General features: G+C 34.5%; 1 protein-coding gene across 1 annotated transcript; it reads right to left on the reverse strand.

Annotated features, from left to right (window-relative positions):
• Positions 1 to 3,239: 3,239 nt before the first annotated feature.
• On the reverse strand, positions 3,240 to 5,967 carry LOC108989632 (elongation factor 1-alpha-like). Its single transcript, XM_018963302.2, has 3 exons — positions 5,851 to 5,967; positions 4,568 to 5,049; positions 3,240 to 4,455 (listed from the first exon to the last, which is right to left on the reverse strand). Exons 2-3 carry the CDS (start codon positions 5,027 to 5,029, stop codon positions 3,574 to 3,576), a joined length of 1,344 nt encoding a protein of 447 aa, XP_018818847.2. The 5' UTR covers positions 5,030 to 5,049; positions 5,851 to 5,967; the 3' UTR covers positions 3,240 to 3,573.
• Between the last annotated feature and the right edge of the window lie 9,166 nt (positions 5,968 to 15,133).

Raw genomic sequence — 15,133 nt, forward strand, 5'->3', positions numbered from 1 at the left:
AATTCAAACAAGCTAAGATTGCCTCACATACCTCAACCTCCACCACTGGCCAAAACCTTTGATAAAAACAAGCACTATAGCCATCTGGACCAGGAGCCTTATAAGGACCCATTTGAAAAATAGCCTCTTGTATTTCCTCTTTGCTGAAAGGTAATAGCAACCTGTCATTCATTTGTTGGGTGACTCTAGTTCCTGTTGCACTAAGAAAATTGTCAATGTTGGTAGGCATTGAGGATGAGAACAATTTTTTATAAAACTGAGTAAATGCCTTCCCAATTTGGTCAGATTCTGTTATACGAACACCATTGCCATCCATAACTTGCTCAATTGTATTTCTCTTTTTCTTTTGACTTGCACACAGATGATAATTCTTGTATTTTGATCCCTATGTTGAAGCCATGTCACCTTGGCTCTTTGTTTCCATTTCAGGTGGTCTCTCTCCAGCATCTCATTTCTTTCTTTTTGAAGTTGTTTAGTCTGTTGAATTGTATCTGCAATAAGAGATTGTTGCATTTCTTGCAGCCTATGGGTCTTCTACAGTAAACTTTCATTTGCTTCAAAGTCTTTTTTACAGCTCCACCACCTTAACTCTCGCATACACCTTTCTAACTTATCTTTTATTTTTTGCAGGTCACAAGAATTGCCTCTTCCATTCTGCCATGCCCTTTTAATCACATTTTCACATTCAAGAAAGGTGGACCAACTATCTTCATATCTTCCCACTTGTGAGATTCTGTTGATCTTGTTATTTTTCTAACCAATTGTCATAATGATAGGACTATGGTCTGAGGTAGAATTAGCTAACACTTGCACCTCTCCACCACCAAATGTTGCACACCATCCAGCAGTTGCAGTTGCTCTATCCAGCCTTTCTTTAGTAAATGTTTGATCTTATCTATTATTAGTCCATGTATACTTGCCTTTTGTTGAGCCCAGATCAGTAAGCATACAATCTTGCAGCACTGTTCTAAAAGCCTCCATCTGTTTTTCATCTCTTCTTGCCCCTCCAAATTTTTCACCTTGAAAGAGGATTTCATTAAAATCTCCTATGCAAAGCCATCTTTTGGGATGCTGCCTTTTAAGATGTCTCAAAATACTCCATCCCATATGCTTCTTTTCTGTATCAGGATGGCCATAGAAGCATGTTAGCATCCAAGAGAATTCCTTCTCATCAACCCAGGAATTGATATGTCTTTGAGTGTAATTTTGAATCCTGAGATTTATATCCTCCTCCCAAAAAAAAACCAAACTACCACTTTTGCCTATCCCCTCAACAAAGAAAACATTCTTAAAACCCCTTGATTCTGACAGCCTCTAACTTATTTTTATGCATCTCAGTTTTCATGAGAAACAAGATGCTAGGCTTATGAGCCTTAACCATAAGGCTAAGGTCCCAAACTGTCCGAGGGTTGCCAAGCCCTCGGCAGTTCCAACTTAGAAGCCTCATTGCTCCTGGCGGGGCTGATTAACAACCTCCGCCAATTCATTAACAATAGCTGTCAAAGCTGGTTTTTTGCCCCTAGCCTCTTGATTAATTTCCAAGGCAAAAAGAGTGTTCTCACTGTTTGTTTTTCTTTTCCTTGTAGCATAAGGAGTCATAGTCCCCATTTCACTGTTAATCTGTCCCCTAGCCCTCATTTTCCACTTATTAACAATCACCTTAGCCAGCTGACATGAATTACTAGGATTACTTAGAGTCATTTCTGGAACAAACGTGGTCTCCAACTGACTAGATGTCAAGTCTGGCGTGGATTCCATAACAGATTTGTTTATTAGATTATTTTCCATCTCCAAAGCCAACTTAGATGCATCATGCTGTGGTTGAAATTATGTTCTACTTTCTTGTATATCTTCATTTGTTGTTATCTGCATCTCACACTTCTCACCATCCTTATCAATAGTTGCCCTAGACAGTGTCAACATCTGTTCCCCTTTATCCTTCTCTTCAGACCTGGATTGATTAACACTGATAAGTTGTCTGCCTGAGCTGCTAACATAACTTGAACTGGTTCCAAAATAAGTTGGACTTGTTCCAGAATTAGTAGCCATACTCCATATTGATTAGTACCAAACATCTTGGATGTATCTCTTTGAATATTTTGACCTGCACAGCCACTCGAGTCATGCTTAATAACACCACAAGTGAAACAAAACTTGAGGAAGTTTTTCATATTTAAATTGCGCATAACCCTTATGACCAAGCAAGTCCATCAGTTTCCCTCTTGCCAAAGGCCTTATTTAGTCCACTTCAACTAGAACCCTTAACCATCTTCCCCAACAATTCTCATTTAAATTTGAATCCACCTTTAAAACAGTACCAATCGAAGATCCAATTCTGCTTCCAACTTCTTTGTTCATGCATCCCAAAGGTAAATTGTGTAATTGGACCTATAGATTAGTATGAGTGAAGGATAGTTCAGTAGGTGGTGTATAGCCATCAAATTCTCTCAAACAAAGTAGGTTCATATCAAACATCCATGACTGACCTTCCTATATTCTATTTAAGTCAGTTTCAGATTGGAATTTAAAAATATACAAATTCTCGCCCACTTCTATGATCTTAATATCTGTACAAAATTTTCATATCTTACTCATAATATTCTTAAAGGCCTCTCGATTAATTTTCTTATCTGTTATGAGTTTTCCTACTAAACACAGCTTACCTCTTTTTATGGTATCCTTGATATTGTTTCCAATTATAACAATTTCATCATTTTCTTCCTTTGTCAATGAAAGTTTATTCCATAACTCAGCTAATTCCTCAGTCATCTTGAAAACCGTCTCTATTGGTCCATTCAAGTATGTAATTTAAGACCAAACATTGCACCTCTGATCTCAAACCTTGCCCAAGGCCAAAAAACCTTCCACCAGGGTGAAGGATTTTTCTTCCTCGCTAGAAATCACAGGCCAGTACTGCATCTTCACATTTTGGTTGGCTTTCTTGCGGCAAATAAATTAAATGAAATTAACAGATGAGTGGGACCCATTGTTAGGTATTTGTGAAGGCAGACCAGTAGAATTGGAAAAAATAAATTGTATATACTTTGGACAACTTGAAGAATTGACAAATGGTATTATTGTCCAATTCTGAAAATGAAGATTCATGAAATTTTGTTGATGTGATGTCACCTTAACAATATGATGTTAACAAATGTAACTCCATGTTCGAATTGCTTTGATTAAATATGAAGATGCGCACTGCGTGTTGGTGCGTCAAGTTGCTGGTTGTAGGTCTCCAATTATGCCTTCGTAACTTCGTTGCATTTTTTGGGAAAGAGTTCAAATTGAGCAACACGAAAACAAAACTTTTGAGCCGCCTAAGAATAATATCTGAAGCACCTCGACACATCAAGACTGGGAAACAAACACAAACTTTGCAACCATACCCTATTAATACCACCGCCTATCAAGTACCCAACTCTGAGACGGGGTACCCAGCATCGAAACCATAAAACTTGGTCTCATAAAATGAAGCAAGCAACGTCCAAAAGTAGTACAAACACTGACCAAGTTTGTATCATAAGCATTGTAAATATAACCAGCTGAAATTTGAAGATTATACTGCTGCACGATTCACTTCTTCTTAGCAGCAGACTTGGTGACCTTAGCACCACTTGGATCCTTCTTCTCAACACTCTTGATGACACCAACAGCCACGGTCTGGCGCATGTCCCTAACGGCAAAACGGCCGAGAGGTGGATAAGCTGAAAAAGTCTCGACAACCATTGGCTTGGTGGGAATCATCTTCACCATCCCTGCATCTCCATTCTTCAAAAATTTTGGCTCTTTCTCGAGCTCCTTACCAGATCGCCTGTCAATCTTAGTCAACAGCTCAGCAAACTTAACTGCAATGTGGCAAGTGTGGCAGTCAAGCACTGGAGCATAACCATTGCCGATCTGACCAGGGTGATTCATGATGATGACCTGGGAGGTGAAGTTAGCTGCCTCCTTGGCAGGATCATCCTTGGAGTTGGAAGCAACAAAACCACGCTTCAGATCCTTCACGGCTACGTTCTTCACGTTGAAGCCAACATTGTCACCAGGAAGGGCCTCCAGGAGAGCTTCATGGTGCATCTCCACAGATTTAACTTCAGTCGTCAGTCCAGTGGGGCCAAAGGTCACAACCATACCAGGCTTGATGACACCAGTCTCCACACGTCCAACTGGGACGGTTCCAATGCCACCAATCTTGTAGACGTCCTGGAGTGGCAGACGGAGGGGCTTGTCTGAGGGCCTCTTGGGCTCCTGGATCAAGTCAAGAGCCTCAAGGAGGGTGGGGCCCTTGTACCAGTCAAGGTTGGTTGACCTCTCAATCATGTTGTCGCCCTCAAAACCAGAGATTGGGACGAAGGGGATCTTGTCAGGGTTGTACCCAACCTTCTTTAAATAGGATGAAACTTCCTTAACGATTTCATCGTACCTTGCCTTGGAATATTTAGGGGTTGTGGCATCCATCTGGCATATAATTGTCAGCAAAAGTAACTCAAGTCATATTTAACCTCAAATCATAACCACCGAAAATGGACAGACAACTAATCTCATCCGCATAGTGTGAACAAAAGCTCACCTTGTTACAGCAGCAAATCATCTGCTTCACACCAAGTGTAAAGGCAAGCAAGGCATGCTCACGGGTCTGACCATCCTTGGAGATACCGGCTTCAAAACCACCAGTGGTGGAGTCGATAATGAGGACAGCACAGTCAGCCTGTGAGGTACCAGTGATCATGTTCTTGATAAAGTCACGATGCCCAGGGGCATCAATGACAGTGCAGTAGTACTTGGTAGTCTCAAATTTCCACAAGGCAATGTCAATGGTAATACCACGTTCACGTTCAGCCTTAAGCTTGTCCAACACCCAAGCATACTTGAATGACCTCTTGTTCATCTCAGCAGCCTCCTTCTCGAACCTCTCGATGACACGCTTGTCAATACCGCCAAGCTTATAGATCAAGTGCCCAGTGGTGGTCGACTTTCCAGAGTCGACGTGACCAATGACCACAATGTTGATGTGAAACTTTTCCTTACCCATATTGGAACGTTATATAGATTCTGTGACAAAAGTGATAAAACTTCAGGGGACATATATACCAACATGCAAAAGCATACATATACACTTACAGGTCCTGGTCATATCATAAACCAAATGGAACTATAACTCAGAAAGAAACTTCACCATCTTTAATGGCAACTTGACAGTTGCAAACAACGACAGCATAAGTATATCTTGGATTCTATATAAAACAAGTATACAACATCGTTGACGTATAATCACCAAACCCATTCAATCTTAAATCGATCAATTCCATACAGAGTATACGTTTAAAGCATAATTTCACTGACTCATCAGGAAAAATCGGGGTACAAATAGAACATTCATAATTTGTTCAATGTTCACAGTTTATCCCTGATCAACGACAAAATGTTTCTAATAAGAAATCATCAACGAGTAATTAAAAAAATAAAACCAAAAAAGTAATAAAATCATACGAGATCCACTACCAAAGGCAAGACAAATCAAATAACTCTCAGCTACAAAAATTCCAGGAAAATTGTATAGTTTCTGTGAAGAGCAAACTAAGTTCCCGAAGCCGTCACAAATCAAACACATCCCTTAACAATAATCTTGATAGAAAATTAGGATTAATATACCGAATATATAAATGATTCTGGTAACTTACAAAAAAGAAAATTAACAAACTTATTCAATGAAATAAATTAAAACGAAGAAGAATCCGATACATACAAATATTAGGATGAAAGCAACCCAGAACCATATAAAATACCGAAATAACAAAATCACTAAAGATAAAAGAATAGGAGAAGCTTCAAGCTAACAGGTAGAACGCTTACTTTCTATGAGAGAGGGATTAGCGGCGAGGCAATAGCGTCTAGAGAGCAGTCGAAAGCAATGTAATGCTTTGCTTGCTATTTATAAGACGAGAGGGGTGTCTGGAGCTAGGGCTTCGTTTGAGAGGTTTTACACACGGTGAGATTACGCATATACCCTTTAGAATTACCTAGTTCACTATAATCAGTGGCCGCGTTAGAACTTGAAGTTTAGAACGGAATTTTGTTGATGCGCGGCGAAGGTGAAGTTATTGAAAAATTAGGGCCACAAATAAAAAGTTTGTATTTCTTTTGTTAACCATTAACTAGGGAGACCTGTTACACTTTAAAGCCGCCATCAATGGAGGTTACCAGGGTGCCGCAGAGAGGAGGGACTTAGGGCTGGTTTGGTTACAAACTATCTCATCTCATATAATTATTACAATTTTTTTAAATTTTTATATAAAATATAATAAATAATTTAATTTTTTTAAATTTTAAAATAAAAATAATATTATAAAAATATTTTATTTAATTTTTAATAAAATATATCGTCTCATCTCATCTGAATTACGTAACTAAACGAGGTCTTAGGATTTGAAGAAGTGGAAAACTAAAAACCTAATCAGGAAGTTGTCCATTGGCCGATGAGCTTCCATTTGTTTGGGCCCTTTTATTTTGACTACAAGTAGAAATAAATAGTCAGTTCAGTTAGCTTTTGGGTTGTAAGGGCTTAGGCCCATGTTGAGTTCGATCCGTGTAATATTGTAAGCCCATCAGTGGGTGTATGTCGTTCTAGTTGGTGCATAGCATAGTAACTTTGTCTTTGCTAAATAGAGTTTGTTATAACTTATAAGTCAGGGCATCTAGCTCGCATTGTAATGGGACTCTTCCATTATGTAACAAATCAATACAAAACCAATTTCTATCTCTCTCTCTCTTTTCTCCTTTTTTGAGGCGCTCACCCTAAAAGTGATATATGTAATTCCTTCCATCTACAATCGTGTAATAGATTGATACCAGAGCTGATCATCCTCAGCAACAGTCTACCACCACCACCACCACCACGACAGAGTGTACTCGTATAAATCAATTGTAAAAAGGATTGAGTGGGCTGAAAAAATCCACTGAATCCTAGCTGAAAACTTTGGAAACATAGGTATTAGCCTTAAAAAGACATTCTGATGCTATGGTTCAGCAACTAGCATTACCGACCTTAGAATTGCAAAAGAAGAATTCAGGCCCTCACCGACAAGAATCTACATCAGGAGTGAATCATAAAACAAAAGGCTATGGTGAAGTTAATGGAGAAGTAATCCCGAGGTCAGTGAGGATTGATTTTCCTTTTTTACAAGGAGAAGATCCCCTAGTTATAAGACTAACCAATTCTTTCTATTTCATAACACAATGCCATAACCCAAATTAAGATTGGCTTCCTTCCACATAGAAGGAAAGGTCATGATATGTGTTGCCCAGATGACTAACCCAAAAGGTTAGGTGAATTGGTTGTTAAAAAAAAAAAATAACAATTATAAGTCAATTACATAATGTAAAATGTGAATAAAAAAAATAAGTAATAGTAAATAAAAGGAATAAGGCTAGGAGAGGTGCAAACTCAGTATTTTAACGAGATTTAGCTCCACTGTCTACGTCATCGCCTCAAGCTATAGAACTCCTACTAACAAGGGTTACTCACAAGGGTTACTCACACTCTTTTACTATTTATTCAAGAGCTGATAGTGGGTAGGTTATCAAAGCACACTCCTCAATGAGTGAAATGAAAACAATACAGTGTAAACTATATCTCTCTCAAAATGAATAAGTATTAAGGCTCATTACTAAGAAAAGAGAGATCGAAAGGTTTTGTTGAATGAATGTTGTAAAACTTGTAATTTATGTGTTGTGTTGTGATTTTGAATCTCTCAAATGAGTTATTTATAGACATGAGACTTCCTTTTCAAATTTCAAAATATTCAAATGTAGAAAAGAAGCATAATTCATTTTTCAAAGATTTCAAATAAAAGTTTATCCTCTTTGCAATTGTCAAAGATAATCATTCACTTTTCAACTTTTCAAATCAAATCTACTTTTTGCATATGTAAAAAAGAGCATAAATCACTCTTTCAAACAAAACAATTACCTTTTGCATATATCAAAAAGAACATTAACCATTTTTCAAAATTTTTAAACAAAAGCAACTACCTTTCACACATGTCAAAAAGAGAATCAATCACTTTTCAAATTTTCAAACATATCATGCACATGTGAGAGGTGGCAATCTTTCAAATTTTCAAAATTTAAACTTTCAATCATGTCATGCACATGTGAAAGATAACAATCAATCATCTTTAAAAAATTCAAATTTCCAATGTTTAAATATATCATGTACATGTGAAACATGCAAATGAATGCTTTATGAGAAAATATTCTTTTTTAGCATTAATAATTTTTCAAATTTTGAAAGAGATGTACAAAATTATTCTAAGAGCTTTATTTGTAAGCTTGTTTACTTTCTCGCTCATGCTTGATTTATTGTAGTGATTGGTTCAATTATATAGACAACTTAAGCTTGAGACACATTTATGCTTAAACTCGTTTATTATCATCAAAATCCATTTGTAGATATAAAATTATATGATACTTGAAATTTGGGGTTCAACAATCTTCCCTATTTTTATGATGAAAAACACTCAATAAAACTCTTAAATCTGTAGTAATACTTAAACTTCCCTAAGAATGTGCTCTAGTTTCTCAAGGAGATGGTATATATAATAAGCTTAACAATTCAAGAGACATTAAATTAAATAAAGCATTGGAAAAAACATGTTACTGTTTTATTCTAAACTTCTCCCCATTTTTGGCATCATTAAAAATGACTACAGTAACCAGTGGACAAATGAAAATGGTGCGTTAGTAGAAACTATAAAGAGCCGAATAATTGGAGTTGGTCGGGTCCTAATAAGTGCTGCAAAGCTATGAGGCTAGCTCTTCCGAGTTAGTGTAGAAAGAGAGTCAAATCCGCTTGATGTTTTTTACAAATGAGATTTTGTAAAGATTTGAAAGCTCTAAATTTCTGCTTAAGATCATCATTTCCCATCAGATACAAAAAAAAAACTCTTGCATCATTACTTGATCTAGTTTTTGTTTATCCCAAATGATATTATGGCCGAGCAACTTTTACCACTAATGTTCCATATTTGAATTACGAACCCTTCATGCCTTAACCACACATTTTCTCTATTGAGGTTGTTAACACCATGAGATGAGTAGAAATGCATTTTTCGTACAGGACCGATTATGAGGTCTTTGCAAAATCAAGAACTCTTAGTGCTCAATATGCTATCTTTGTTACGACCATATCTCAAAGATTACTATCGAGAGTGAAGGAGGTTGATCAACTTAACAATCAAATCTTTTAATTGCATTGAAAGGTTGCTAATGAAGATAGAAAGAATAAAAAATTAAAATGGAAAAACCAATAGCGGAGCTGAAAAAATAGCAGAGCTGGAAAGGGAGAGAGTTTAAGTTCAAAACCAATAACAGCGAATAACGACAGAGGTTCACCGTTTAGGAGAGAAGTAGAGACAAGCTGTATTTAGTACTGTTGAACTAGTAAAATAACTTTTGATGATATGAGTCCAACATATCTTCTAATGTTGATTCATTATGATATGAAGATATATGATATTTTGTGTTGTGCTCATGTTTATCTCTATAAAAAGCAATGTTCAGCTCATCTAATTCACATCCAATTTTCTTCACATATCTGCATTCTCACTCTGCAAATTCACTTCTTTTGCAATGGCTCAAAAATCTTCTTCCAACAACCCTTTTGATCAATATATGAGGTATTTTACACTTTATTCACCATTTTTCTCAGCATGAAAGAGATCTGGCTAATAAGTTAGATGAAGACATCATTTTTCTCATCATACATGTCCCATTTTCTAGGCAGTTGCAGTCTAGAGCACTTGAAATTGAAAACATAACGAGAAGATTTATGTACCCCAATGGCTTGTTCAGGATAAAGATGGGGGCCTTAAAATAGGAAAATAAGGATTTAAAGTCATTGATAGGCTCTTCATTTCAATTACCTAATCCTTTAGATACTAATATATGAAGAGAAAGAGTACTTAAAAAATTAGGCTAAGCCTCAAGTTTTTGTAAGTCATTTGAGATAATAAACTAAAAAATATTTAACATATATCCATAGTATGCATCATTCACATTTCTCTTCTAATCAAGCATAGTCTATCTTCTGGCAGAGATTTTGTGCAAATATCTGCCAATTGGTTTTGTGCGCTTATGAACTCTAGTACAATGTCATCCTTCTACACATGGTCTCATGAAAAATGATATCTAATCTTAATATGCTTAGTCATAGAATGTTGTATTGGATTCATTAAAAGATTTATAACACTAGTATTATCACATTTGATTGGAATGTGATTATACATGAGCTTAAAGTCCTCAAATTGTTGTTTCATGTATAGAACTTGAGCACAACAACTACCTGCAGCAACATATTCTGCCTCAACAATAGATAATGCAATAAAATTTTACTTTTTACTCAACCAGGAAACAAGTACATGACCTAAGAAATGACATGTTTGACTAGTGTTTTTTCGATAAACTTTACAACCAGCATAATCTGCTTCTAAGTAGCAGATTAGATCGAAAGAAGTGTGTTTAGGATACCATAACCCTAGGTCAATTGTGCCAACAAGATATCTGAGAATGAGCTTAACTTCAGCCAAATGAGGTTCTTTTAGAGTTGATTGAAAACATGCACATATGCATACACTGAACATAATATATGGTCTATTGATTGTAAAAAATTATAGACTACCAATCATACCTCGATATACCTTTGAGCCAACCAATTTACCGCTTTCATGTTTGTCAAATTTGGTGGATGAGCTCATTAGTGTTCCAATTTTCTTCTCACCTTCCATCTAAGACTTTTTGAGTAATTATTTGATATATTTTGACTGATTAATGAATGTTCAACTTTTTCCTTGCTTGATTTTCAATTCAAGAAAGAAGCTAAGTTCTCCCATTACACTCATCTCAAATTCTTCCTGCATACTCTTAGCAAAAGCATAGCACATCTTTCCATTAGTAGTACTAAATATTATATCATATGCATAAATTTGAATCAAAAGAATGTCATCCATTTCATGTTTAATGAAAATAGTTGTATCGATTTTTCATCTTGAAAAAACTTTTTCAATCAAGAAACTACTAAGTCTCTCATACCATGCTCTAGAAACTTGTTTGAGCCCATATAGTACTTTTGCAAGCTTAAAACCATGATTTGGAGAAATATGATTTTCAAAACTTGGAGGTTGCTGAACATATACCTCTTTATTTATAAAACCATTTAAGAAAACACTTTTAACATCCATTTGAGAATTTTTGAAATATTTATAACAAGCATATGCAAGTAGCATTTGAATAGCTTCTAATCTTACGACTAGTGCATATGTCTAATCAAAATCAGTTCATTCTTCTTGATTGAAACCTTGGGCCACAAGTCGAGCCTTGTTTCTAATGATTCCAGACGCATCTCTCTTATTTCTAAAAACCATTTTGTTCCAATAATAGTATGAATTATGGGTCTGTAAACAAGTGTCCAAACATCATTTCTTTCCAGTTGATTTAGCTCTTATTGGATAGCTAGAATCCAAGACTCATCAAAAAGTTTTTCATCAATATTTTTGGGTTCAATCTGGATTAAAAAAAAAGTAGTATGATTACAAATATTTCTAAGAGATGATTAAGTACTTACACTTCGTGATGGTTCTCCTAGAATTTATTATGTTGGATGATCTTTCACAAGTTTTCATTGTTTGGTTGCATCTTACATTAAGTTTTGATGATCTTTCCTTATGTCTCCATGTTAGACTTCCTCTGTTGTGTTCTTTTTACTGAGTCTGAGGCTCTCCATGTTATTTATAAGTTCTATTTCTTCATCAGATTTTAGATCAAACTTGCGTAAATTATCCTTATTCCCACCATATTTCATTTCGAATTGTCTCCAAATTTCACGTGCCCTCCATCTTTGGAAATAAGATCAATGAACTTAGTCTTATCTCCCGCCATATAGCTTGAGCATATCTATCTAAAAACCATTTGTTTTTGCTTATAGAAGACTTCATGCATACCTACAAAAACAACTAAAATATTTTTTATTAGTACCCAAGTTTTTTGGATTCTTCATTTATTAGTATTAAAAGAAACAAGATTTTTAGGTACTCATATAGTCCTAATAGTCATTGTATATTTTCTTCTAATAGGAAAAATATGATAATTATGTTCTTTTTATTACAAAAGTTGCAGATAGCGTGTGACATATATGAATAACTTGAACAATTGTAATAGTATCTTTTTTTTTTTTAAAAAGAATTTTGAATACTGAACTTTGATTTAGAAAGATTATCAATGAAGTTTTTATAAGATTTGTATTTTTATTTTGGCCTATATCTCAAACCTGCTTTGTCAAAAACACATATTGGACTATAAAGAAGTTTTTCAAAATTTCTTTTTCCATCAGTAAAGTTTTCAACAATCTTTTTTAATTCTGTTGCTTTCTTCTTCTACTCATGATTTTTATTTTTCTAAACGATGTTTTCTTTTCTTAAAACATCAATTTTGTTTGTTAAAGAATAATTTTTCTTTTTCAATGACATATATTTCATACCCAATTTCTCAAGTTCCTCATATAACTCTTTAATATGCAATTACTCATATGAAGGATTTTCAATTGACATGCTGTCAAGAATTGTTACCTCAAGGTTATCTTTAGCCATAAAACAAATGTTTGTCATTTTTCATTAATTGTTTCACTGTCTGAGCTACTTAAATCATCATCCCATGTGGCTTTCATTATTTTTTTGCCGTAGTTTCGATGTTTCTTTAGTAAAGGACATTCTGCCTTAATATGTTCGGGTTTATTGTATTTGTAACAAGTTAGAGAATCATTTTTACCTATATTTTTCTTGGAAAATTTTTTTGAGGGGTTTCCTTTAAATAGATTTATTTTTCTATAAGAGTTTCTGAAACCTCATTGTTAACATAGGAAGTTCTTCGTCTTTGTTGTCAATTTTCTCATCTTCATCACTTTCGATTTCATGAGTAACAACTTTAAGTGTCAAGCTCTTCTCTAGCTATCTTTCTTCTTCTCCTATTTTCAATGTATACTTGTGAGTGATAAATGAGCCATTGAGTTCATTTACCTCAAGTTTCAAGAATTGTTGTCACTTTTGGATCTCAGCGTTTTGGCAGAGAGTTGAGAATTTTTCTTGCCACTTCCAAGTTTGATTAAACCTTGTCGAGAGATGCTAAATTGTATATAATGTTAGTAAAATGAGTGCATATAATGGAAACAGATTCATCATTAGTCATTCTAGAGATTTCATATTCATGAACAAGAATGAAATTTTTTTATTCCTTGAGTTACGAAATTCTTTCATAAGTTATTCTAACCTATCCCAAATTTTCTTTGCTGACTCGCAAGTCATTATTGTATTAAACTCATTCTCATCGAGAGCACATTATAACAAATATTTATATTCAATGTTAGAGATTTCTTGTCTTCATGATCCAACTCTTCCTCCTTTATGACCTTTACTCCATCAACAACTTTTATTGGGATATAAGGTCTTTTTACAACGCTTCTACAAATTTCTGGACCTTAAGCCTGAATAATTATTCTCATTCTAGCTTCCCAAGATGTGTAATTGTCTCCACAAAATTGTGGAGGACGATTGACATTCATTAAAGGTAGCTATAGCTATGAGATCTTTAACTTAAAATATAATTAATCTTACAAAAGAGACGTTGCTTTGATATCAATTGTTGCCTAGATGACTAACCTAAAAGGGGGGATGAATTTGGATATTTTAAAAAATTAACAGTTATAAGTCAACTACAAAATGTAAAATGTGAGTAAAATACTAAGTAGTAGTAAATAAAAAAGAGTAAGGTTAAGAGATATGCAAACTCAGTACTTTGATGAATTTAGCCCACCACATACGTCATTGCTTCAAGTTACCTCTTGAGAACTCTCAAATTCACTATTCAACCTCCTTCAGGTGTAGATAGAAACCTATTACACCTTTGAGCAAAATCGCTTCAAATAATCCGTATAGAACATCTTCTACACTTACAATCACCTTATGAGTGGCAATTTAACTATTTCTCAAGTAGAACTCCTACTACACTCACAAGTGTTACTCACACCCTATTATTGTTTATACAAAAGCTTATAGTGGGTAGGTTATCATAGCACACTCCTCAATAAGTGAAATGAAAACAGTACATTGCAAACTATATCTCTCTAAAAAAGAACAAGTGTTAAGACTCAATGTTAAGAGAATAGAGATTGAAAGTTTTTGACAAATGAATATTGTAAAACTTGTAGTTAATGTCTTGTGTTGTGATTTTGAAGATCTCAAATCAGCTATTTATAGACATAAGATTTCATTTCCAAATTTCAAAATATCCAAATGTCAAAAAGGAATATAACTTGTTTTTCAAAAATTTCAAATAAAAGTTTCTCCTTTTAGCAATTATCAAAAACAATATCATTCACTTTTCAAATCAAATCTTCTACTTTTTGCATATGTAAAATAGAGCATAAATAATTTTTTTCAAAATTTTCAAGCAAAAGTAACTTCCTTTTGCATATATAAAAAGAACATCAATTACTTTTCAAAATTTTCAAACAAAAACAACCACATTTTGCATATGTCAAAAAGAGTATCAATCACTTTTCAAATTTTCAATCATATCATGCACATGTGAGAGATGAAAAATTAATCATCTTTCAAATTTTCAAAATCCAAACTTTCAATCATGTCATGCACCTGTGAAAGATGACAATCAATCATATTTCAAAAAATCAAATTTCAAACTTTCAATTTTCAAATATAACATGCACATGTGAAAAATGAAAATTGATGCTTTATGAGAAAGGATTCTTTTTTAGTATTAATCATTTTTCAAATTTTGAAATAGATGTACAAAATTACTCTAAGAGCTTTATTGTAAGCTTGTTCACTTTCTCACACATGCTTGATTTGTTATGGTGCTTGGCTCCATTATGGGGACAGTTTGAGTTTGAGACTCGTTTATGCTTAAACTGTTTGTTATCATCAAAATCCATATGTAAATATATAATTATATGATGGTTGAAATCTTGGCTTCAACAATCTCCCCTTTTTGATGATGAGAACCACTTATTAAAATTCTTAAATCTGTCGTAATACTTAAACTCCCCTAAGAATGTGCTCTATTTTTTCAA

The sequence above is a fragment of the Juglans regia genome, chromosome 14 (assembly GCF_001411555.2).
Source record: "Juglans regia cultivar Chandler chromosome 14, Walnut 2.0, whole genome shotgun sequence".
In the NCBI taxonomy this organism is placed as follows: domain Eukaryota; kingdom Viridiplantae; phylum Streptophyta; class Magnoliopsida; order Fagales; family Juglandaceae; genus Juglans; species Juglans regia.